Here is a 24968-nt window from a genome sequence, read left to right on the forward strand (position 1 = left end):
TTTTTTTACTTTGATCATTTGGTTTACAGACAAACTCTTCTAGCAACTAATTAAAAATGTACAATCGGATATATATATATATATATATATATATATATATATATATATATATATATATATATATATATATATATATATATATATATATATATATATATATATATATATATATATATATATATATATATATATATATATATATATATATATATATATATATATATATATATATATATATATATATATATATATATATATATATATATATATATATATATATATATATATAAAACACATGCATATACTCCTACATATGTATTATGCATTCTATTTCTCAGATAAAATAAACTAGATTAAATTTATTCATGAAATTATTCTACTAAACATATACTCACCAACAATTCTCATATTGTTGCATTACCTCCATGATTTTCCTTGATAACTTGATAGTTCATTCCATCAATCTCATCATGGTCAGTACGGGTGTTTTTTTTTAAAAAAAAACTTGACTAATTCTGGCTTAACTTCCAAGCTTTTTACATGTAACAATATTATATAGTTGCATGAAGTTGAGCTTATTAGTATAAGCATCTTCAACATACATACGATTCAGAGGTAGTTGTCAGTTATTGCAGGTGAGGCCATCACGTACTGCAGGGAAATAATCAAGAAATTAAGTATAATTTTCAGTTGATATATGAAGGATTAAATTAAGGACTGCATGCACGCATGCATGCATGCATGCAGATATATATACAGTTTCAGTTTCATGAAAAAAAATACAGTGTCTCCTTGATTATATTAATTGTTCATGATGAGAGAAAACTACTCAATGCTGCTCATTAGTTCATTTATTTATTTAATTACCACGTGATGAGAACAAACACCAAAATGATCAGCAAATTAGCAGAAATGGTGGCGAGACAAACCGCATATATGTGTTTTGCATTTGCACTAATTTATTGTCAGGTCAATATACATAAAAATGCATAATTTTCATATATCAACTAGGCAATCATCCACAATCAACATTAATGCCTACACGTCGTATATTCATGGCTCTGCATGCTGCATGGTATTTTCTCTTTGTATTTTCAGGACGTGTTGATTCAATTGAAGAACCTGTCAAAAAAAAAAGAACTGGGCAATGCATATTAGTTTGTTCTAAATACTCAAAGCTGTACAAGCCACTTCATCACAACATTAATTAATAATGAAATTAAATTATGTGTTGCTCTTATTGCGAGATCAACTTGATCAGATCTTAATTAAAGAACATGCATGTGATGGTAAACTATAAGATAATTGGGGCACCCAAGGACATGCATGTGATGGTAAACTAAGATAATTGGGGCACCCAACACAACAATCACCAACTCATTAATTTCTCCAACTAAGCAATATGAGTTGACCTGAATATTTTGTCAAATCCCTTAATAAATTTCTTAGAATCTCTAGTTACTACATATATAAAGTTATCGATCTGTGCTAGGCATATGCATGCTCAGGAATCATGTAACTTTTGATTATTATATTTTAGGTTTTCTCTAGCTATTTAATTAAGTCGACTACTTGATCATCTCCCGTCAAGCATTTATTGTTAATTTAATCTAGTTTGAACTATAACTTTGCTAGTATTAAAGCTACGGCTACAAAAGAGTATAATAACTTTGCTAATCTAATCTATACTAATATGCAAGGCTACAAAAGAGTATCAATCAATGATCTTGAAATATTAGTGGGGATTAATTGCGCGTTCAACCATATAGCTAGCTAGCTAGCACGTACTTACAGATGCATATCAAACACAAATTTTTATTACCAAGTACGTGCTAGTCACTAATTCCTAAGTAATGAGCAAGATAGTTTATATACATGCTAATATATATGCTCCTCTATAAACTACATTTTGCAAGCAAAGCTGTATGCTGGATTTTCTAAAATCAATTATGTGTGTTCTTTTAAGCAGTTGTGATATAGTCAACCTCCAATAAATTTAATCCCAAACCGTTTTAATTTCTTAATGCTGTGTACTACTGTCCTCCAATTCTTCTGTAGTACGTAGATACATTAATGTCATCCAGGATTAGGATCTCATAATCAAGCAATGCAGATTCTTCAGCAATCAGCACCTGATGAAAGCACAAAAATTAATTTCAGGTGTCAAAAATTTCGCTTTGTGGTGCAAACTGCTGCTTAATTAGTGCATGATTTGTGGAACGTACAAACTTTAAACAAACAGCTACATAGCTAGTACTAGCATATATAAGTTGCAGTCTGAACTTTGTTTAAAAAAAAAAGTTGCACTCATCTGAACCACAGAAATGGGTTCAGCAGAGAGGATGAACGCAGTGATGTTTACTGGAAAGAGAGGCACATTCAGAGTTTTGAAAGAATGCAGTGAGATGACACCCACCAATCACATGTTGAAAGCACATCGATTAAGAGGCAGTTAAAACGTCCCTGCAAATGGCCATCTATTTCAGAGACAAAGCAAGTCTCTTTCCTTTAGTATAGTACCCCAATTTCTCAGTTGCTTGTTGTTCTCTGAATGATAATATAAGTAGTAGTAATCAGTGATCAGGAAACGTCATGTTAATTATCTACACATAATGTAGATTACTATCCAAATCATTTGTTCTCCCTTCCTCCTGCTGCTAGCATCAGAATGATGATGACGATGAAATAGGCATAGCAGTGCACAATGTGTATATATATACAAACAAATCTGCATTCCAATTTGCAAAGCTGGGCATGAAATGAGTGGCATGTTTTCATGGAATCAAGCAAGCAATGCGTGTGGCTGGTCGATCGATCAATCAATCAATCAATCCCAGAAGATACATGCACACATTTTTTTTCATGATATAGTACTAGTATTTCCTTGATCGCTGCTATACATACTACTCCAGCGTTCGACTAGCGTCCGACTCCGTTATGGCATCACTACGCATGTCAGATTCTATTACGGAGTGAGACTTTTACCGTCTGTGCCTTTCCTTGTAGCTAGAGTCGTACACGGTAGCCGGACAACAGGGTCGTATGTATATCATTTTTGTATTTCCTTTTATATGGATCATCTCCTTGCAAAAATGTGTAAACCAATAAGCCCCCAACCTCATGATGGCATTGAGCAGAAGAGTACTTTGGAGCATTGGGAGCCATGTGTACACAAGTACATATTGGCATTCAGAAATGTTGCATACACTACATATACTACTCCTACTTTAGATTAGATTTGGCTTTCCATTGTGCTGCAGCCTGCAACAATGTCCACATTTCTGCATGCCTATAAAGCACAAGAGATAGGGAGACCTAAAGCTCTGCATCTTTTGTGATTTCTCTCTCATATCTCCAATGTGGCAGGGGAGGGAGGAGGAAGAAAAGATTGTGCATGACAAGATGTTTGGATTGGGAGGAGGTCAGAGTTTTGATCATAGTTGTTGTGATATGTCAAGGAAGATCTTGTGGACCATGCACATTTATATAGTGGAGTATCACACATGCAAATGCATGCATGCATGCATGCATGCAAAGCACTTGCAGCACAAGACTGCTGCATGACTGCAATCTTTCTTTGCATTGCTGCAAGCCTCTGCCTCTGCATCTGCAGCCATGCATGCACTCATGCCATGGAAAGACACATCTCTGAATCTTTGTGAAGAACCCAGCTGCTCAAAACCACCAAGGGTCCTCTGTGTTTCAGTGTCTCCTTCACCTTGTAGTGACACTTTCTCTTGTCTCTAGCTGTCTCTGAAAAAAAAAGTTTTTTTTTTCTTTTTAATTTGTAGTAGGAGGAGTAGTGCTCACTGCTGCAGTGCTGCCTGCTTGCTGCTTCACAAGCTTATAATTGCAGAAGCAGCCTTCAGGTTTCAGGCTTAGGAGTATCTTGCTGTTCATGTCCTGTCTCTTTTTACTGTTTTTGTATCCTTCTTTGATGGCCTAAGGGCTAGAGATGTTATCACTACCACTCATGAGATCTATGCTAGCTACTACACAGGTACTAGTATGCATGCACGTCTATGAAAAGATCACCAATAAACCTAAGCATGCATGTAAAAAGGCTTATTGCACTCACACGTATGTGAACAGAAGAAGAAGCTCATTGATTTAACTCTGTAAACTGCTGCTGCTAGTACTATGTAACCCCTGTTTCAATCCAGCTTTATTTCCTGTCTTGCAGACCGGGACACAGTGACTATTAATTAACCTTAATCTAGCATAGTTAGCACATGTAAATATTCTCTTGTATTAGTATCATAGAAGAAGCAGATAATAAGAAGTTTAATTTGGAAATGCAAGTGATCAGGAGATACAGGAGTCATGTATTACCTGTAGTTGAGAGTTCAGACTTCAGATGTTAGTATCTAACCCATCATGTCAAACTTCCAAATTCAGACTGTTCAAGATTCCATCACTCTTACAGTTTTGCTCCATGCCAAAGGATTTGCAGCAGCAGCAGCTGCTGTGGATGCATGGATGTTGTTTCTTTCTTTCTGCACCTAGTAGCTATGTATATGTACTACTGCTGTTTTTCTATCTCCTACTCCATTATTCCTCTTACTGTTTTTTTATGCGCCTCAAAAAATTTAGTTTTTCATTGCCATAATAGTAGTAGTACAGCATGTAGCCTGAATCCCTGAGGCACCCAACAAGAGAGAAGAGAATCCAGCACAAGCTTTATAAAAAGAACCACACAACATCTCACAGGGGTGTGTGTGTGTGTGTGATATCTCTCATCCCTGTCTGTCAAGAGACAAAGTGCAAATATCCACCTGCATATTGTGTTCTTGCACCTCTCTCTGCAGGCTAGCTAGCTGCTGTTTGACCAGGCAATGCAAAGGGAGATATGCATGCAAAGAGAGAGCCCTTTTGTGCCATGCAAATGCAATGCAAAGCAAGCAAATCAGGAGCAGTACATTTCACCAGGCATTGGCATCATGGCAGGCATGACCAAGCTCTCTCCTGCTGTTCTTAGTGCTCTAGGCCCTAGACATGCTACAGCCTCAGTGTCACAGCCTCACTCATTCACTCACTCAAACCATATCTATCTCCTTTGCTCTTCTGTTCCTTCTGATGTTACTAACAACCAAAACATAACAGGACAAAACCGGGCACATTAAACCAGAAAGGCAGTGTTGTTCTGCTTCAATTGAATGAACAACCTCAATGCTGCTAGCTGCTTGTGTGCATGCAATCCTTATGCAGCAGCATGCCATGAAGTTCTACAGTATCTTTCCTGACCTCTGATGCTATCATGCAGTGACAGTAACACTTCACTGTCTGGTGTGGCCCACTCAGCCCTCACCTGACAGGCCCATTGTTCACATGCATAATTATGCTAGGGCCCAAGGCCCAATTAGAAAAGGCCAACTTCCTTTTATCTGCCAAAAAAGTTACTACAATCTTTTTTTTTTTTTTGAAAAAGATTCTGCCAAAAAAGTTCCACACATCTTGTCCTTACAGTAAAAAATCATGCTGCAATGCATAGCTGCACCTGATGGGACTCTGTTGATATCAGTTAGTCAGTTTTCTTTTTCTTTTCCTTTTTTTTTTTTGAAAAGTCAGATATTAACCACACATACATAGGTTACACTGAGAGATTTCAGAAGAACTATTAACCATACATAGGATAGGGTGAGAGATTTCAGATTCAGTCATCTGCTTTTGCATGTTACTGACGCTCAGTATATCAGTTGGTCACAGAAACTGAACTCATCAGGTATGAGTAAAGATGTTATTTTTTACACATGATAAACGCAACCATTATTACATTTTGGAAGGGAACTTACACGATTTCAGACATACTTATTCTCAGACTTAGGAGTGGTAACAGGGGGAAGTTCTAAAATGTATATCGGTGTGTAACAGAAAGAATTGAGCTTGATCTAGCACAAGAGACGCAGATTGTTCACTAAAGCTTCTTTGGTTTCTCAACAGATGTAGTCTCCTCTTGCTCAACTGGTAAGTACTTGATTCCAACAAGATCACCAACGTTGCTGATAACCTGAAAAATATTCATGGAAAGTAATGCATACTCAGATATGAATGAACGGCACAAACCAAAAATGAATTCAGTTAGTTCCATAGATTCAGTTAATTATGTGCTTTACCTCCAATCCTTTGATAAGATCTTCCCTTGAGTGAGAAGCAGAAATGCATATCCTAATTCTGCCAAGAAGTAGTGGTGTAGCAGGAAATCCAACCGGAACAACAGCAACCTAAAAGTATGGAACATGCCACATTAGTTAAAACTGCAAAACTTTTTTTTAATAACACAAAAAAGAGTTACAGGGTGTAACTCAAATAGTACAAAACTTTGGACTATTTTGAGACAAATTTGCATTAGAGATTTACTAAACGGACAAGATTGTTTTATCAGGTTTTTAATAGATTTGTGGTGCACTTGAAAAAAACTCACATTTTGCTTCAGGCACTCTCTTGAGAATGCAGGCATTTTAGCAGGATTGTAGACCATGAAAGGCATGACAGGTGAGTCATTATCTCCAAGAACCTCAAAGCCCATTTTCTGAAGCTCTGAACGGAAGAAATTGCTGTTATCTCTAATCTGAGCAATCTTCTTGGCCCCTGTTTACAACAACATTGCATCATGAATTTCCTCAAAACAGGAGAAATTATGAGTCAATTTGTTCAAATTTTGGAAGCAGATATATACCTCTGTCAGTTCCATCCTCCCCAAGAATAACCTTCATTGCAGAGATGACCTGCTGGACTGCAGGAGGTGACATGGATGTGCCATAGATATGTGAAGGACATGTAAGCTTGAGATGCTGAATAATCTCCTGGTAAACATGAAAAAATAATCCAAGGATCAGTTTTATTATCAACTCTTTTGTCTTCTCAGACAAGAACTGGTAAGTGAATCTGCTTAATTAATTCATACTTTTGATGCTGCAATGTAACCTCCACTCGATCCAAATGACTTTGAGAGTGTGCCCATCATGATGTCAACATCAGCCGGATCCACTCCTAGTAGCTCACACACACCTCTTCCTGTTTTCCCAACAGCTCCAATACTGTGTGCCTCGTCCATGTATGTGTAAACCTATTCATATGTTTTACTAGTCAATACCATATAGTACATCCCTACCAGTTTGAACAACTCTTAAAAGTTTCAGAAAAAAAAATCCAGTAATAACATACCCAGAAGAAGAGTTCTTTTTTTCTTTTGTTGATATCTATCGGTAGTACTATAATGGCAGTAAAATACTACCAGTTGAGACCACCGTAAAAGTTTTGGGTACCTTCACGATGCTCTTTAGTATTTATCGTCGATAGAAATGATCTTAGATTTTGATTTATGAGCTCTACTACCGGTACAAAAAAAAAATCTACTACCAGTAGTTGACGTTGTAGTATAAATAAATATGATTCATTGGATTAGAAAAAAATGGTCTAGATTGTTCTTCTACCCGCAAAGAGCATTATAATGCCTCAAAAGTTTCCCCTTTTCTCTTTTTCTGAAAGATGGTACTACTGTTCTTTTCTTACTAGTATGGTTCAGAATGAAACTAAGAAACATAAGAAGAATTCAGAAATTTAGTAGTAAGTGGAATTAATTTCTCCAATTAACCTTGTACTTCTTGCAGACAGATATGATCTCAGGGAGTTTGCATAGCTCCCCTTCCATGCTATATATCCCCTCAACAATCACCAGGATCTTCTTCCATGCCCTGTGTGTTCTAGGCTGTCCACCTGAAATCTGCTCTCTCAGTAGTTTTTCCAGGTGAGCAGGATCTGCAAAAGAAATTAATGAAATTTGGTGAGATGAATTGTTCAGCTAATAACTAATTACTTGCAAATGCAATTGACAGTTGTTTGTGAGCTTACTGTTGTGTTCGAACACCCGAATCGTAGCTCCTGAAGCTCTAGCTCCACTGACTATAGAGTTATGGTTCAGTGAATCACTGATTATCAGTCCACCCTGAAATAATTACAGTACATTAATCAGCTCCAGGATGCACGAAACAAAAAACAGAAATAAACAAATACAGACTCCATATATATTTACAACAAAATCTTTATCTAGAAAAAAAATATTTACAACAAAACTAATTACCTTCCCAATCAAGGCAGGAATGATGGCAGAGTTGGTGGCATAACCCATGGCAAGCAGAATAGCCGAAGGCTTCCTGACGAATCTTGCAACCAGCTCTTCGAGTTCTATGTGCAGCTGAGTGTTGCCTTGAGATCATAAACATAAACGAAAGCTTAATTCTAGCTAGCAGTATACTTAGATCATTAATCAGAGTTAAACTATACCAATTAAGTGCTATATAAATGTACCTCCATCGACTCGGGAACTGCAGGTACTAGCAGAGTATTTCTTCAGAGACTCGATGACACGAGGTGTGCAGTACTCATCAGCAGCAGCGAAACCTAGGTAGTTGAAGGATGCCAGGTTCAGGCACTTGGATGTTTTCGTGGTGCAGCTGCATATATATGTAGACATATGCATTTGCATCGATCAGAAATTCAGAGTTATTCAGAGGTGCAGCGTTAATTGTTGGATCAGGATATCATGCATGCTAATCAGATATGAAATCGGGATTCAGGAGAAGAAATGTATTCATACTGCAGTGTCTTGTTGCTGTCAGTCGAGTAGCGCTCAACCACATCGAACCACGCATCAGGCTTGCTGGCTATCGGTCGCCCGAAACAGTCCTGCAGCGAGAACAGTAATTCGTTCAGAAAAACACAAGAACAGATCGAGAATTAAACAGATTAATAATTCACCATGCATGTTAGTAAGTACATAATTCGTTTCAAATTATTTATCGTTTTAACTTTATTGTAAATCAAACTATTAATTCCTAAATATTTATATAATTTAACACCATAACATTTATGTTTTTTTAATTATATCTTCATAATATATCATTAACATGTTTTTAAGTTATACGGTTTCTCTATAAACTAATAATCAAAGATGCTAGTATATACGTTTAACTTAGGGCCGAGCAAAAATAAAAGCAACTTTAAACACAGGAAGTAAACTAAGTAAGTAATAATTGATTAATACATATAGCACATTAGTTCTACTAATTATACGCATGGATGAGTGAATGGTGGGAGCTCAGGGCTCATGCAGTCATGCCTATCTGCTAGCTGTTGATGTCATTTTCTCTTTGTGTATATGAGAAACTTCTAGTGGTTTTCTGGCTAGTTTCATAAGATAGTGGGTTAGCTAGCCTGGATTTAAAACGTTTTACCCTTTTTATTTATTTGATATTAGGTCATTTTTTAATATTTACGGTTTTTTTTCTTTGTGTATGCCTCTTCTAACCGTTACAGCATGGTACGATTGTATAAAATTTTCTTTTTTTTTTCTAATATAACATATTGACATGTAAGGCTCTTGCGCATTAATATTAGAAAAAAAATTGCATGGTTGGACAGAAAGAGAGAAGAAGGTGAGCTCACCTGGACGCGGCGGAAGAAGCGGCGGATGTAGAAATCCTCCTTCCCAACGCAAATCGGCGCGTAACCCTGTGATGCGAGACGAAAAAGATCAGCTCAGCACATAAGTAGGATAATCAATAATGCGAGAGACAAATTAATGAAGCTAATTACTTAGTACTAGGGAGTATCAATTAAGCTAACCTGCAGGCATTTAGGTAATTATACTACCCGTCCTAAATAATTTAGGGCGTCCATTTTTAAGAAAAATTAAACTCGGTAGTTTTTAACTGATAATCATACTAACTATATCTATACTAAATATTATACATGTTATATCACTAGATTCAGATTTTGAAATACTTTCATGTGATTTTAATTTTACATTTATTGGGATTATAGAATAAAATAAAATACTGATCAAAATATATTATTAAAGACCGTGTAAAAAGATATAGGCCTTATAATTAGGGATAGAGGGAGTATTAACTTTGGAGTTGCAGCCGGCCGGCGAGTCGGCGGCGGCGGCGGAGGAGAAGAGGAGGCGGAGAAGGGCGCGGAAGGAGTCGCGGAGGTGGCCGAAGCCGAAGATGAGGCCGAAGCTGAACAGCGTCGTCGCCGCCGTCACGTACGGCACCTTGATCACCATTGCTTAGCTCGATCAGCTACCTCTCTCTCTCTTCTTCCTCGACTCCGGTGGCCGGAATGCGGCGGAAGCGTCGGTGTTTGTGATCGAGCTAGCTGATGTGTGATCGATGGATGGTGAGATGATGCTCTGGCCGGCCGGCGAGAGGCTGGTATTTGTAGCAACCGATCGATCGAGCTGAGAGCAAGCAAGGACGACGACGTCGTACGTGCTGTGTGTGCTTGGATCGAAACTGTACATGCCATGCATGCATGGCGATTTTTACCTAGTATTGGAGTTCATTGGACTGGACTTGGTACAAACTGGATTACTCATCGTCAGATGGAACAAAGACTGTCGTATGGTCGATGGATTCGATCGGCGTTAGCGCTAACGGTTTTCGCGCCGGCCGTACAGTATGCTCTTCCGTACGTCCTCTTCTTCCCTTTAATTCACGAGTCACATGTCTAATACTCTCTCCGTTTTTCAATATACTCCGATATTATTGTTTTTTTAATAAATGTTTAACTATTCGTGTCATTCAAATAATTTACGTAATTATCATTTATTTTGTTGTGACTTAAATTATCTTTAAATGTTCTTCAAGCATGATCTAATTTCTTTTATATTTACATAAAAATTTTGAATAAGACGAATGATTAAACGTTTGTTAAAAAAACAACAGCAACATATATTTAAAAAAGGGAGTAGTTTAAGACAAGATTTGATTTAATTAAAATAAGATTGTAGGATTTAATAAGTTTATAATATTAATATATGATAATATTTCAACACATGACAACAATCTTTTTCTTAAAAAAAACAAGCATTTGGAATTTTTCAAAATTCTAAAGTTTGTTTGTCCTAAACATACACTTAAATACTTATTTGTCCTCACAGTAATTAATTTAATTCAATTCTACATGCATCGTGCATGTCACAAACCAAAATCATCGCTTGGTGGTGAACGTTGAGACCGTATGTAGCGCGTACTTGTCAACTTCAGAATGAATATAAATATTGGTCGCGACAGGCAGGCGTCAAAGATGGCACATGTACGCAGACACGTGTTCTTCATTCTTGCTGTTGTTGCCTGCATACACGAGTATAGCGGTTTGTCTTTGTTATTTCCACGTGTACACACTACTGCCAGCCGCCGATTTGTCAAGCCTTTGCCCCTAGATTAGAATCCTAGATAGGGGCTGTTTAGATCCAGGGTGCAAAGTTTTAACGTGTCACATCGATCGGGTTATACAGAATATCGTATAGAGTGTTTGGGCACTAATTAATAAAAAACTAATTACAGAAACCGTCAGTACACCGTGAGACGAATTTATTAATCATAATTAATCCATCGTTAGCAAATATTTACTGTAGCACCACATTGTCAAATTATGAAGCAATTAAGCTTAAAAGATTCATCTCGCAAATTAGTCGCAATCTGGTTATTTTTTACCCTATATTTAATACTTCATACAGGTGTTTAAACGTTCGATGTGACGTACAGGAAAGGTGGGATCTAAACAGGGCCATAGTCGTTTTTTCATGAAACGTACTACTAAGGCTGAGTTCTTTGTCCAGTTTCCCAACTCATCTCCTTCATTTTTTTTCGCATGTTTTTCAAACTACTAAACATGGATGTCTATTTTACAAAAAAAAAACTTATACAAAAAATGATTTAAAAAATTATATTAATCTATTTTCTTAAAAAAGCTAATAATTAATTAATCATGTGTTAATGCATATATAGTTTTGTGTGCCGGAGAGAAGGGGTTTCCAACCCCGGAACCCCTCCTCACGAACATAGCCTAAGGCTACAAGGATTATTGTAGGGAAAACTCTTTTAGTCACCTAGGTGGATGTCCACTTATCTCTATTGCATGTTAAGTAAATAGTTATGAAAAAACTTTAATAAAATTGATAAGATAGACTAATATGTAGGAGTAATATATCACCCTACAAACATGCAAGTTTAAATTTGACTTCTATAAGTTGCAACAAAAAATAACAAATTTAGTAAATGAATATTTGCAGTCAAATTTGTTATTTTTGCTACAATTTGTATAAGTCGAATTTGAATTTATATGTTTGTGAAGTGATGTATTGCACATTATTCTATCTTGTTACTTTTTAAAACAAATTGTAACCATTTGATGCATACATGTATTTTTCAAACATTGGAAGCTTTGAGTGCCAATGTTTTTCAGTTTACATTTTTTATGTGGTGGACCGACAGAAAAATAATTTCTGACGGTTTCATGCCCACAACCTTATTTTTAGTCTGATCTATTTGTAAATTTGTCTTGAAAAATATTTTCATGATTAACATTCATAGCAAAGGAGAATCTGGAGACACTCCGTGCTGCAAAAAAGCACAATAAAAACTGCTTATTAAGTTGTAATATAGTCAATCGGAAAAGAAGTATTGACAAAAAGGACGAAACTAAAGGATTGACATTAACCGATTGTCATGCTAGACGTACAAGAGTTGAAACTTGAAAGAGTCTTCAACTACTCTCAGAATGCTTTCAGTTCAGATGTATCACCTGACTTTTTGCCGGTATTTTTCACCTAAATTTCAAGTGACACCTAGTCAGAGGCCGTTGGATGGACGATGAATTCACTGGTCAGGTCAAGATATCCACACATATAACAATTCAGTTAAAATCCGTACACAAATCCGGTGCACGCATGGCTTGAATTTTTCTCACCTAAGCTATATATAGTTCGTAGTGTCCGAGGAATTGTCAGCTGTATTCTAGCCCACAGACATTATTTATGAGATCTCAAATCGTACGTTTTTAAATTTGATACTACAGTTAATTTTACATGCATAAAGCTTCTCTCCTTTTGTAATTGCTTCCTAAAAATCAAGTACAGAACTATTGCCGTGTTGCTTTGTTTTACTTATAATTTTAATTACTTAAGAGAGACCAGAGTTTCCACTCTTCCCAATCAGGCTCTGCCTCTTTGAAATGGCATATTTGCAAGTTCATGGAGAGTTTATAGTGTATGATTTTGCAGTAAACATAACGTATATGCCATCAGATCAAGCACTTCAGAGATTTTAACATAATTTAATTTTCAGCTTTTGCATGTCATAACAATCAGTTCATCATTTGTTCGCAGAAATTAGACCGTCACAACAATAATTAAGCTTGCTTCACATAGGACCAATTCAACTGATACTGCATCTTGAAAGGAAGTTGAAATCAAAACAGAGAATATCTCTACATGATTTCAGAGATTTACTCACAATATTCAGAATACGTTATAACAGTGAAAATTTCGCTTCCTCTGAATACAAGTAATGATCTAAACCAATTCAGAAACAAAGGAAAGAATAAAAGGGTAGATGACCCAGTATATATATTGCTTGTAGAGTTCCAGTTATCAGTCAGTGTTCACTGAATCTTCTTCAGTTTCTCAGCAGATGTAGTCTTTTCATGCTCCACTGGTAAATATTTGATTCCCACGAGGTCACCAACTTTGCTGATAACCTAACCAAATTAACATGAAAATTAGCAACTGCATGTGGTTAATTTGCAACTAAATCAAACTTGTCACAACAAGCCATAACACCAGTAAAATTGACCAATTTACCTCCAATCCTTTAATAAGATCTTCCCTAGAGTGGGAAGCTGATATGCATATCCTAGCTCTGGCAAGTAGCAGTGGCGTTGCCGGAAATGAAACAGTAACAATGGCAACCTAGAATTATGAAAATATGTTGTCACATTGGTCAATCAGAAAAAAAATTTGCAATTAATAGAAGAGATTCTGGGTGTATTACCGAATTCAAAACTAAAACAATGAATTATTAGTTATTGAAGAAAATAAAACTAACCTTTTGCCTCAGGCACTCTCTTGAGAATGCAGGCATTTTAGCAGGATTGTAAAGCATGATAGGCATGACAGGCGAGTCGTTGTCTCCAAGAACTTCAAAACCCATTTTCTCAAGTTCTGAACGGAAGAAATTGCTGTTCTCCCGAATCTGAGCAAGCTTCTTGGCTCCTGTTTATAACAATAATTACATTAGGAATCTCCTCATTATCTAAAGTATTAGGAACATTGAAACGGATGATTTGTTCTGTACTTTAAAAAATATGTTGTCTCAAAAACTTCTACTGCACCACTTAGCCCACTTGTTTTAAGCTTCTCCATCCGTTTCAGGTTATAAGACGTTTTGACTTTAGTCAAAGTCAAGAGTTTGACTAAGTTTATAGATAAATATAATAATATTTATAATACCAAATTAGTTTCATTAAATAAATAATTGAATATATTTTCATAATAAATTTGTTTTGGGTTGAAAACGTTATTATTTTTTTCTACAAACTTAGTCAAACTTGAAGCAGTTTGACTTTTACCAAAGTCAAAACGTCTTATAACCTAAAACGGAAGTAGTATTTGTTAAGTCAATTTCTCAAAGTATTTATAATTTGTCCCTATAGTCAATTAGATAATCCATGGCAATAATTCTCTCAATAATCTAAATCAAAAAGAGAGTGAGAAGAAATAAGAAATCAACAAATTCTGGTATACCTCTGTCAGATCCATCTTCACCAAGGATTACTTCTATTGCAGAGATGACCTGCTGGACAGCGGGAGGTGACATGGATGTTGCATAGATATGGGCAGGGCATATGTGCTTCAGATGATCAATAATCTCCTGATAAACATAGAGTAATCCATGGGTCAGATTTAAAATCTACAGACTAAAGTTGTTCATCTAAATAGTACGTTAATATGCTTCATACTTTTGATGCTGCAATGTAACCTCCACAAGATCCAAATGATTTAGTAAATGTTCCCATCATAATATCAACATCCGCTGGGTCCACTCCAAGTAATTCACAAACACCTCTCCCTGTCTTACCAACAGCCCCAATGCTGTGTGCCTCATCTAAATATGTGTAAGCCTGTCCAGAAATTTAAGTACAATAGTCAAAACTCAGTAAATATTTATCGATTTTAATAGCTGATAAAAGTTGAAGTAATGTATATGACAGTAAACAGATTTACAAGCTTTTGATTAAAAAAAGATTTACATGCTTAATGATCTGAAGAAAGAACATATACAAGAAGTCAGTGTAAGAAATTCTTGAACCTTATATTTCTTGCAGACAGCTACAATCTCAGGGAGTTTGCATAGCTCCCCTTCCATGCTATATATTCCCTCAACAATCACAATAATCTTCTTCCATCGCCGGTGTGTGCGAGGCTGGCCTCCTGCAATCTGCTCTCTCAATACCTCTTCCAAGTGTGCAGGATCTACAAGAAATTGAAGGGAAGAATTAAGTTCTGTGATCCATATTGTTCGGCACACGCCATTTGCAAAGTTGCAAACATTCTCAGGCATCATGTTTAAAAATTAACAATGCCGTATGTTCAAAAACAGGGGAGTAATTAGCAATTATCAGTGAGCTCGCTTACTGTTATGTTGGAAAACTTGAACACTAGCTCCTGAACCCCTTGCTCCATTCACTATAGAATTATGGTTCAGTGAATCACTGATTATGAGGCCTCCCTGAAATCAATAATATATTAGCTCCATAATGTACAGAAAGAACAGGAATTATGAAAACATGGCAGTTTCTCTGCCACTGACCTTCCCAATCAAGGCAGGAATGATCGCAGAGTTCGTCACATAACCCATGCCGAAGAGAATAGCTGCAGGCTTGCCAACAAATCTTGCAACCAGTTCTTCAAGTTCCACATGCAGCTTAGTGTTGCCTAACATCATTGAAATAAATTAGCTGCAGTAAGCTCTTGCTTTTACAATAATTACGATTTAAATTTATAGCGTTGTTACCTTCTTTTGATCTTTGGTGCGTAACTATGGTCGCTATTTTTCTATTAGTACGTAACGATAATATCTAGGAAAATTATAATATTGTAAAAAAAATCTCCATATAATTTTTTATGTTTTGAAACCAAATATTTCAAGATTTCGAGAGTGATCAAAATTTTAGTAATTTGATCAAATAAAATTTATAGTGCCATATATTTTAAATACAGGAGTACATCTCTGGTCGCCATTGACAAACATAACCAATTGCGTTGTTGGCACTAAAAAAAGGTACAGAGTGATGAGAAAAATCCTCAACTCCTTCCATGGACCATATTTACATGCTACTTGGACACCAATGGCAACAAAGTAGAGACATTAGACATACCTCCATCGACTCGGACACTGCAAGTACTAGCAGAGTATTTCTTTAGTGACTCAATAACACGAGGAGTGCAGTATTCATCTGCCGCAGCAAAGCCAAGGTAATTGTAGGAACCTAAGTTAAGGCACCTGGATGTTTTTGTGGTACGGCTGCATATATCAGAGAAGCATTGGGTCAGATTAATTTCTAGCATGCATCCTCTAATATAATTAAGATATATATCCGCAGCATTTGCTTATGCTTATTAGGTGCAGAATTTTCTTAAAATGATAAAAATGGTTTACATCTATGTCCTCTGCCGACATGCATATAACCAATAAGTTTTAGAGTTAAAAATAAAATGAAATATCGAGTTAACATAAATCATATAGTTTTTAACAATTAGGTATAAAATATATATAGTGTGACAAAGACATATCTCTTTGTCTTATAAAAAACAACTTTAGATTTGTAGCAAAAGTGATATTTTATACGAGAGAGGAGTATAATACGTACTGGAGTGTCTTGTTGCTGTCATTTGAGTAGCGCTCAACCACATCGAACCATGCGTCCGGCTTGCTGGCTATTGGTCGCCAAAAGCAGTCCTGCATGTGACAACATATATATAGTTGATAAACATAAGCCAATTAAAACACAAATCTCAATAAAACATCTAATAATTTAAAAGTCTAAATAGCTAATTATAATCTGTAAACTTCCTCCGTTTCAAAATGTTTGACACCGTTAACTTTTTAGCACATGTTTGACCGTTTGTCTTATTCAAAAATTTTAAATAATTATTACATCTTTTCCTATCATTTGATTCATTGCTAAATATATTTTTATGTAGGCATATAATTTTACATATTTTACAAAAGTTTTTGAATAAGACGAACGGTCAAACATGTGCTAAAAAATTAACGGTGTCAAACATTTCGAAATGGAGGGAGTACTTATTACTGATTAAAAACTAATTCATATGTAAAATTTTTATATATGTTTGTTTTTACCGACTTAAAAAGAAAAAAAAAAAGTAAAAACATCAAATTAAAATTTAAAGTTTAAATTAATATATCTGTGTGCACATGTACACTTTTATTAATCCTCTTCAGAAATATAGGGTTTTATTAATCATCTTTAGAAATATAGGAAATGTAGGTTACTATAGCTTACCTGAACGCGACGAACGAATCGTCGGTAATAGAAATCCTCCTGTCCTCCGCAAATTGGCGCGTAACCCTACATACATATAGATTGATCGAGTCTATACATTTAGCATGACAACCTATGTAGTAGTAGTAATGATGATGATGATGATGATGATAAGCTACTCCCTCGATCCGTTTCATATTATAAGTCGTTTAACTTTTTTTTATTAAAGTTTTTTTTTACTAATTAAATTTATAAAAAAAGTTAGCAATATTTATAATACCAAATTAGTTTCATTAAATTTAACATTGAATATATTTTAATAATATAGAAAAAAATTAAACGACTTAATTATATAATATGAAACGGAGGGGGTACACACGTAGTAAGCCAACCTTGAGGTTGGTACCGGCTGCCGCCGGCGAGTGGCCGGAGAAGAGGGAGCGGAGGAGGGCGCGGAACCAATCGCGGAGGTGGCCGAAGCCGAAGATGACGCCGTAGCTGAACACCGTGGTGACCGCGGTCACGAACGGCACCCTCACCATCGCCGTCGATCGATCCGCCGCCGCCGCCGCTGATCCCTCGCCGGCCGGCTAGTCTCGACGTACGGTGTGGATGCGGCGGCGCGCGGTGGCCGGCCGGTGGCGATCGATCGAGATATAGCTTGTGTTGATGGTGATCGAGTCACCGGCCGGCCGGCGGGATGGAGTACTTATAGGCCGGAGATTGTTGAATGGATGGATATATCGTCGGAGCTAGCCATCGATGGAGTCGTCGTCGTCGTCGTCGATGAGCGTGCAGGGGCCATGCTGCCATGGATGCAGGTGCAGCATGGGCAAAATCAGCTGCTCGTATTGGACTGGACTTACCAGGGTTGGACCGTCATTAGCGCTGCTAACGGTTTCGGTGTACGTACGTGTTCTTGCTCCCTATAGCTAGCTTTAATTAATTTCATGTCGATCGCCTCTCTAGCTAGTATAACTACTTCCGTTTCTAAATATTTAACGCCGTTGACTTTTTTAAATATGTTTGATCGTTCGATCTTATTAAAAAAGTTAAGTAATTATTAATTATTTTTCTATCATTTGATCGATTGTTAAATATACTTATATGTATACGTATAGTTTTGTATATTTCACAAAAGTTTTTGAATAAGATGAACGGTCAAATATGTGTAAAAAGTCAACGGTGTCAAATATTTAGAAACGGAGAGAGTAATTAATTTGGTTTGATCAGCGTCAATAATGGAATTCTCATTTCTAGATCGCTCAATCGATGTTGGTCTCTGATAGTGTACGGTCTCGTACACATATCGGTCCGATCAGTTATTCAATATTGGTACACGCGCACGTGTTCTTCGCTCTTCATGTTTTCCATGATGCATGTGCAATTAATTAGCAGTAATTTCAATATTTGAAGATGATCGGTAAAGCTGTAAAAGAATCTGATAAATTGTTTTGAGTTGTGTGTACTCCCTCCGTAAAAAAAAAAAAAGACAAACCCTGTTTTCGTGCTCAACGTTTGACCGTCCGTCTTATTTAAAAAAAATATGAAAAAAAATTAAAAAGACAAGTCACGTATAAAATATTAATCATGTTTTATAATCTAACAACAATGAAAATACGAATTATAAAAAAATTTCATATAAGACGGACAGTCAAAGTTAGACACGGAAACCCAGGGTTTGTCTTTTTTTTGAAACGGAGGAAGTATGTGCTACTAGAGCAAGTTTAATAATATAGCCAATAACTAGCTCCAAAAATTGAAACAACATTTATAGCCAACCTTATGGCTCACCATACATTATTTAGTTATAGATATATATTGTATAATTAATACATAATCTACTTATCTCTGTCACATAGTTTATTGGAGCACGTGCTGCAACTGACTACAAATATGTAGTAGCCCGTTTTTATTTTCTCTTTCACATAAGTACAAATATAATGTTGTAGCTTATATATATAACCCACTTATATCACCTTATTATACTCACTTTTAGTTTATTCTAGTCGCTTCTTCACATCCTTGATAGAATTGCCTCCGTATTTAGTTGAGTTGCACATATCAATTCAACGTAAAAGCTTAAACTTATGGAGAAAGGTGGATAATTTGATTTATATTAATTCTAACACTAATGATAATTAGAAAACAATAATGTTGTTTATATATACCTTTAAAACAATGGGTAAAGCTCGTTTTTGGCTGAACTGTAAAACCGGTTAATTTTTTTAACTTCACTTTTAAAATCGAATAAAATATGCTAAGAAATATTTTATAGTAAGCTTTGATCGATATGACGCTAAATTAATCAAGTGCACTCACAGCAAACTAACCATCAAAACGCACTCCAAATTTCCAAAACTTAAGTTTATTTTTTTTAATCTCGGGAAAACTTGTGTTTATCTGCGCCCTTTCACTTGGACAGCGTGGACATTATAATTGACATTATCAGCAAATTAAGTTAAATTTGGAGACCATGTACAGAATATTTCAGACCATCTCATCCAAGTGTCCAGTGGTGATCCATATAACACCATAAATCTGCTTAACTTATAATCTAATCTACGTTTGTATTGAAAAAGAGAGCAAATGTTAAACGAGAAACGAAAGCATCTCCAGTTCAGGTTTCAGGATGCGTTCAGTTCAGATCTGTCACCTGATCTTTGCCGGGTATTTTCAGCTTTCGGAGACCATTGGATGGACGATGAATGCACTGGTCAAGTCAAAGAGATTCAGCCATATATATAACGACTCAATTGAGTCAATTCAGCCATTGTTGAACTACTTGAATCCGGTGTACGCATGGATTGATTTTTTTTCTCTCTCTCTCCGTACTGTCCAAGGATTTGTCAGCTAGGACTAGCCCACAGACATGTACTGTATTTGTACGCGAAGAGACTTTTCTGGCGTGAGTCACTGACATGTGGGCTCATATGTCAGACGCTTAAAGTCAGAGAACAATAAGTTAAAGTATCTAGTTTCATTTGTACGAGATTTCAAAATGGAGAGTTTACTTATATATACAGCTTATTATGCAAGCATAATTGGGTGTCTTCAGGTATTTAGTGTAGGTTTAGGGAATGATCTTGAGGCACTTGTAAGACGGTGTTTTTGGAGTGAATCATTTTTTGGGTTGATGTCTCTTCTTTATCAATGAAATCAGATAGAGCTTTTGCCTTCGGTTTAGAAAATATTATGCACGCAAGAAGTTGCATCTTTTGTAATAATCAAGTTCATGTATAGAACTGGCGTCATCTTGCGTTTTTTTTTTTACTTGAAGACAAGAGTTTTCACTCTTCCATCAGGCTCTTTGGAATAACTTTTGCAAGTTCATGGGCAGTTTATAAAGTTTAAGTATGAATCTGGCAGTACACTGCACAGATAGCTGCACCTGATACCCATGCCACCAGATCAATCAAACACTTCAGAGATTTAACAACATTTTTTCGCTTAATCACTTGATCACAGCAACCAGACCTCACACTATGAGTGAAGCTTACTTCACACACAATCGATGCAACTGACGTTGCATCTACAAAGGAAGCTAAAATCAAAAGAGGAAGAGTCTCTACATGATTTCAGACACTTTACTCGCAAGATTCAGAGCTGTAACAGCGAAACTTTTGCTTCCTCTGAACTCGACAAAACAGTGTCTATCATTGTGTTGTGTTTTGGACTATGATGGATGATAATACAAGCTGTACAGATCTAAGCCACTTCAGAAACAAAGGAAAATCAAAAGGGTCCGAAGCACATGAGCCGAACCGAGGCATGGCACACTGCCTAGATCACCCAGTATATTTCTTCTGGTTGTAGGTGTTCATTGAAGCTTCTTCAGTTTCTCAACAGATGCAGTCTTTTCATGTTCCACTGGGAAGTATTTGATTCCCACGAGGTCACCAACTTTGCTGATAACCTAAACAATCAACATGAAATTTAGTAACTGTATGTGGTTTGCAACTAAATCAAGCTTGTCGCAACAAGCCATGAAGCCCGTAGCATTGACGGGAGGATGGACTTTACCTCCAATCCTTTAATAAGATCTTCCCTTGAGTGGGAAGCTGAGATACATATCCTAGCTCTGGCAAGCAGTAGTGGTGTAGCAGGAAATGCAACAGTAACAACAGCAACCTAGAATTATGAAACATGTCACATTAGTCAAACAGCAGAATTTTCAGTGAAGAAATTATGTGTGCTACTGGATTCAAAACTAAAGCATGATTTATTCGTTAGGTGAGGTATATTTTGAAAACTCACGTGTTGCCTCAGGCACTCTCTTGAGAACGCAGGTATTTTAGCAGGATTGTAAAGCATGATAGGCATGACCGGCGAGTCATTGTCTCCAAGAACTTCAAAACCCATTTTCTGAAGCTCTGAACGGAAGAAATTGCTGTTCTCTCGAATCTGAGCAAGCTTCTTGGCCCCTATTTAGAACAATAATTACATTAGGAATTTCCTAAAGACAGAAGAAATAAGAAATCAACAAGTTCTGATATACCTCTGTTAGATCCATCTTCACCAAGGATAACTTTTATTGCAGAAATGACCTGCTGAACAGCTGGAGGTGACATGGATGTTGCATAGATATGGGCAGGGCATATGTGCTTCAGATGATCAATAATCTCCTGATAAACACAGCATAATCCATGGTCAGATTTATCAACTACAGTGCTCAGCCAAGTATAGCAAGTGAATCTTCTTCATACTTTTGATGCTGCAATGTAACCTCCGCATGATCCAAATGATTTAGTAAATGTTCCCATCATAATATCGACATCAGCTGGATCCACACCTAGTAGCTCACAAACACCTCTCCCGGTTTTACCAACAGCTCCAATACTGTGTGCCTCGTCTAAATATGTGTAAGCCTATCCAGAAGGTTAAGTACAATAGTCAATACTCAATTACTCAGTAAACATCTGTCTCTTTTAGTAGCAGGTGAAAGCTGAAGTTTTTATATGCCAGTAAATAGGTCTACATGCCCACACGAATGGTCTGAAGAAAGAGCATAAGTCGGTGAGTGAAATTCTCAAACCTTATATTTCTTGCAGACAGCTATAACCTCAGGGAGTTTGCATAGCTCCCCCTCCATGCTATATATTCCCTCAACAATCACAATAATCTTCTTCCACGGCCTGTGTGTACGAGGCTGGCCTCCTGCAATCTGCTCTCTCAATACCTCTTCCAAGTGTGCAGGATCTGGAAGAAAATAAAGGGAAGCATTATGTATTGTGATCCATTGTTGAGCTCATCGCTTGCAAGAGTAGCTGTCAATTATCAGTGAGCTTACTGTTATGTTGAAAAACCCGAACAGTAGCTCCTGAACCCCTAGCCCCATTCACTATAGAGTTATGGTTCAATGAGTCACTAATTATGAGTCCTCCCTGCAATCAATAATACATTAGCTCCAGGATGTAGAAAAGAATAGAAAGAAAACACGGCAGTCTCTCTATCACGGACCTTCCCAACCAAGGCAGGAATGATTGCAGAGTTCGTCACATAACCCATGCCAAAAAGAATAGCTGCAGGCTTGCCAACAAATCTTGCAACCAGCTCTTCAAGTTCCACATGCAGCTTAGTGTTGCCTAAGATTGTATGAATCAGGTAAGCTTATATACTACACTAAATCATTTAAGAACTCAGTGGCAACAAACTATAGCAGCAACATAAGTGCCTACCCCCATCGACTCGGACACTGCAAGTACTAGCAGAGTATTTCTTCAGTGACTCAATAACACGAGGGGTGCAGTATTCATCTGCCGCGGCAAAGCCAAGGTAGTTGTAGGAACCTAAGTTAAGGCACTTAGATGTTTTTGTGGTACGACTGCATTGAAGAAGCATTGGATCAGAGAATAGCATGCATCCTAAGATAATATTCAGCATTTTCTTATGCTAACTAGGTGCTGAATCAGATGTGAGAAATACATACTGCAGTGTCTTGTTACTGTCATTTGAGTAACGCTCAACCACGTCAAACCAAGCATCTGGTGCGCTAGCAATTGGCCGGCCAAAACAGTCCTGCCGTGATAATTGACAGCACAAAGTCAATAACGACACACAAACAAAAGGAAGATTAATACATCATTCTAGAGTTTAAGCAGTGAACTTACGATACAGTTAGACTGAATTTACCATTGCAGGAGTGATCAACCTATATGGTTCACTAATACCTACTTCCTACGCATACAGTCAGACTAGAGATATTATTAGTTCCTTAGTGTAATATCTAATATCTGGGTGAACTGTCACTCTATTGTTTATTCTCATACTCCACGATAGAGTGACAGTTCGCTTTGCTACTAGAGATATTAGTTCCTACTCATACTAGCATGCTCAAGGGAAACAGCAGTTTCACTTCTTCCAGCCATTAATTGTAAACTTTAAGTGAGAAAGATTGTGAATTCCACTGCAACAGCTAGTTCATGGGATCAAAGTGCTTCAGATGATACATCTTTCACATGGAAAGCTCCATCATGTGATCTAGTAGTACATAGGAGGACGCTAAAGCGAATTGCCACTCTATTGTTTATTCTCATACTCCACCAAATTGCAAAGGAACAAATCACTAATAACTAAATTAGCTTTTATGCCTTTCCACCTTTACAAACCCAACATTACACGATCGCGTGACACTTCCAACCAAATTAAAGGAGGAAAATAAATTCGACTTTTCATGAGTCAACTCTGCTGCTCTGGAGATCGTGGCAATGGGGGGTGGGAAGGGCAACCTCACCTGGATGCGGAGATAGAGGCGGCGCGTGTAGAAATCCTCCAGCCCAAGGCAAATCGGCGCGTAGCCCTAACGAATTCACCAAGGAGGACAGCGTGAGTGAGCGAGAGATAACCAAAAAAAAAAATCAGAAAAAAAAAGAGAAAACGAGAGAGAGAGAATCAAAAAACCTTGAGATTGCTGGATTTGCCAGCGTCGAGGATCCTGCGGAAGAAGTCGCGGAGCTGGCCGAAGGCGAAGAGGAGGCCGTAGCTGAAGAGCGTGGTCAGCGCGGTCACGTAGGGCAGCCTCACCATCGTCGTCGATGCAGGCGGCGGCGGCGGGAGGATGGGAGGCGATGGCGGCGGCGACGGCAGCAGGTGGAGTGGTATTTATAGCCGCCGCCACGGCGAGCGGCGAGGTGAGGTGGGGGAGTGGAAGAGGAGGAGGAGGAAGAAGAGGAAGAGGTCGTCAATGGCGACGAGGTGACGGCGATTAATTAATAATATAATACTAGGATATAATAATGTGCCGTCAGCGACGAACGAACGAGGCTGTGATGTGATGTGATGGAGATTACCACTCGATTAGCAGCTGATTGGAATCGGGTAATAATATAATTAGCCGGATCTGGGTCAGGATTATCGACGGCAACGACGACGACGATGATGGCGGCGGCGGCGGCGGAGGAGGAGTCCCCGTCGCCGGTCACCGGCGCTCGGATGACGCCATCGCCATCACATCGCATCGCATCGCTCAATGTGTTCTTTTCCTCGAATTTTCTTCGTGTCAAGCTAGTGAGTCACAGTCTTAGGCAACAGATAATTCGTTGGTTTTTGCAGTAATGAAAAAATAAATCTTTTGATGGTGTTAGTAGGAAAGCCTATATTTTTGCTCATCGCGTACT

At 37.3% G+C, this 24968-nt stretch overlaps 3 protein-coding genes across 3 annotated transcripts; all 3 read right to left on the minus strand.

Moving 5' to 3' along the window:
- Window positions 1–5611: 5611 nt before the first annotated feature.
- On the minus strand, window positions 5612–10191 carry LOC4326964 (long chain base biosynthesis protein 2b-like). Its single transcript, NM_001409018.1, has 12 exons — window positions 9911–10191; window positions 9445–9510; window positions 8597–8685; window positions 8308–8453; window positions 8081–8205; window positions 7852–7945; window positions 7595–7758; window positions 6905–7066; window positions 6677–6803; window positions 6422–6588; window positions 6114–6221; window positions 5612–6007 (listed from the first exon to the last, which is right to left on the minus strand). Exons 1-12 carry the CDS (start codon window positions 10067–10069, stop codon window positions 5915–5917), a joined length of 1500 nt encoding a protein of 499 aa, NP_001395947.1. The 5' UTR covers window positions 10070–10191; the 3' UTR covers window positions 5612–5914.
- Window positions 10192–13197: 3006 nt separating this feature from the next.
- Window positions 13198–18135, minus strand: LOC4326965 (long chain base biosynthesis protein 2c). Its single transcript, NM_001409019.1, has 12 exons — window positions 17745–18135; window positions 17374–17439; window positions 16717–16805; window positions 16225–16370; window positions 15657–15781; window positions 15482–15575; window positions 15156–15319; window positions 14806–14967; window positions 14591–14717; window positions 13893–14059; window positions 13649–13756; window positions 13198–13545 (listed from the first exon to the last, which is right to left on the minus strand). The coding sequence occupies exons 1-12, from the start codon at window positions 17892–17894 to the stop codon at window positions 13450–13452; spliced, it is 1494 nt and encodes a 497-aa protein (NP_001395948.1). The 5' UTR covers window positions 17895–18135; the 3' UTR covers window positions 13198–13449.
- A 2642-nt stretch (window positions 18136–20777) lies between these two features.
- LOC4326966 (long chain base biosynthesis protein 2d-like) lies at window positions 20778–24884 on the minus strand. Its single transcript, NM_001409021.1, has 12 exons — window positions 24253–24884; window positions 24086–24151; window positions 23282–23370; window positions 23031–23176; window positions 22813–22937; window positions 22643–22736; window positions 22388–22551; window positions 22059–22220; window positions 21851–21977; window positions 21610–21776; window positions 21376–21483; window positions 20778–21268 (listed from the first exon to the last, which is right to left on the minus strand). The coding sequence occupies exons 1-12, from the start codon at window positions 24376–24378 to the stop codon at window positions 21173–21175; spliced, it is 1470 nt and encodes a 489-aa protein (NP_001395950.1). The 5' UTR covers window positions 24379–24884; the 3' UTR covers window positions 20778–21172.
- Window positions 24885–24968: the final 84 nt, after the last annotated feature.

This window comes from Oryza sativa, chromosome 1, assembly GCF_034140825.1.
Source record: "Oryza sativa Japonica Group chromosome 1, ASM3414082v1".
In the NCBI taxonomy this organism is placed as follows: domain Eukaryota; kingdom Viridiplantae; phylum Streptophyta; class Magnoliopsida; order Poales; family Poaceae; genus Oryza; species Oryza sativa.

Coding starts and splice junctions, on each gene's coding strand:
- LOC4326964 (NM_001409018.1), bottom strand. CDS start 10,069: ATGGTGATCAAGGTGCCGTACGTGACGGCGGCGACGACGCTGTTCAGC. Junction 8,206..8,307: donor CAGTTCCCGAGTCGATGGAG/GTACATTTATAT, acceptor TATGATCTCAAG/GCAACACTCAGCTGCACATA. Junction 7,946..8,080: donor TTCCTGCCTTGATTGGGAAG/GTAATTAGTTTT, acceptor TAATTATTTCAG/GGTGGACTGATAATCAGTGA.
- LOC4326965 (NM_001409019.1), bottom strand. CDS start 17,894: ATGGTGAGGGTGCCGTTCGTGACCGCGGTCACCACGGTGTTCAGCTAC. Junction 16,806..17,373: donor GATTCGTTCGTCGCGTTCAG/GTAAGCTATAGT, acceptor TGTCACATGCAG/GACTGCTTTTGGCGACCAAT. Junction 16,371..16,716: donor GACAGCAACAAGACACTCCA/GTACGTATTATA, acceptor TGATATATGCAG/CCGTACCACAAAAACATCCA.
- LOC4326966 (NM_001409021.1), bottom strand. CDS start 24,378: ATGGTGAGGCTGCCCTACGTGACCGCGCTGACCACGCTCTTCAGCTAC. Junction 23,371..24,085: donor GCCTCTATCTCCGCATCCAG/GTGAGGTTGCCC, acceptor TTATCACGGCAG/GACTGTTTTGGCCGGCCAAT. Junction 22,221..22,387: donor CTGTCTGCAAGAAATATAAG/GTTTGAGAATTT, acceptor CCTTCTGGATAG/GCTTACACATATTTAGACGA.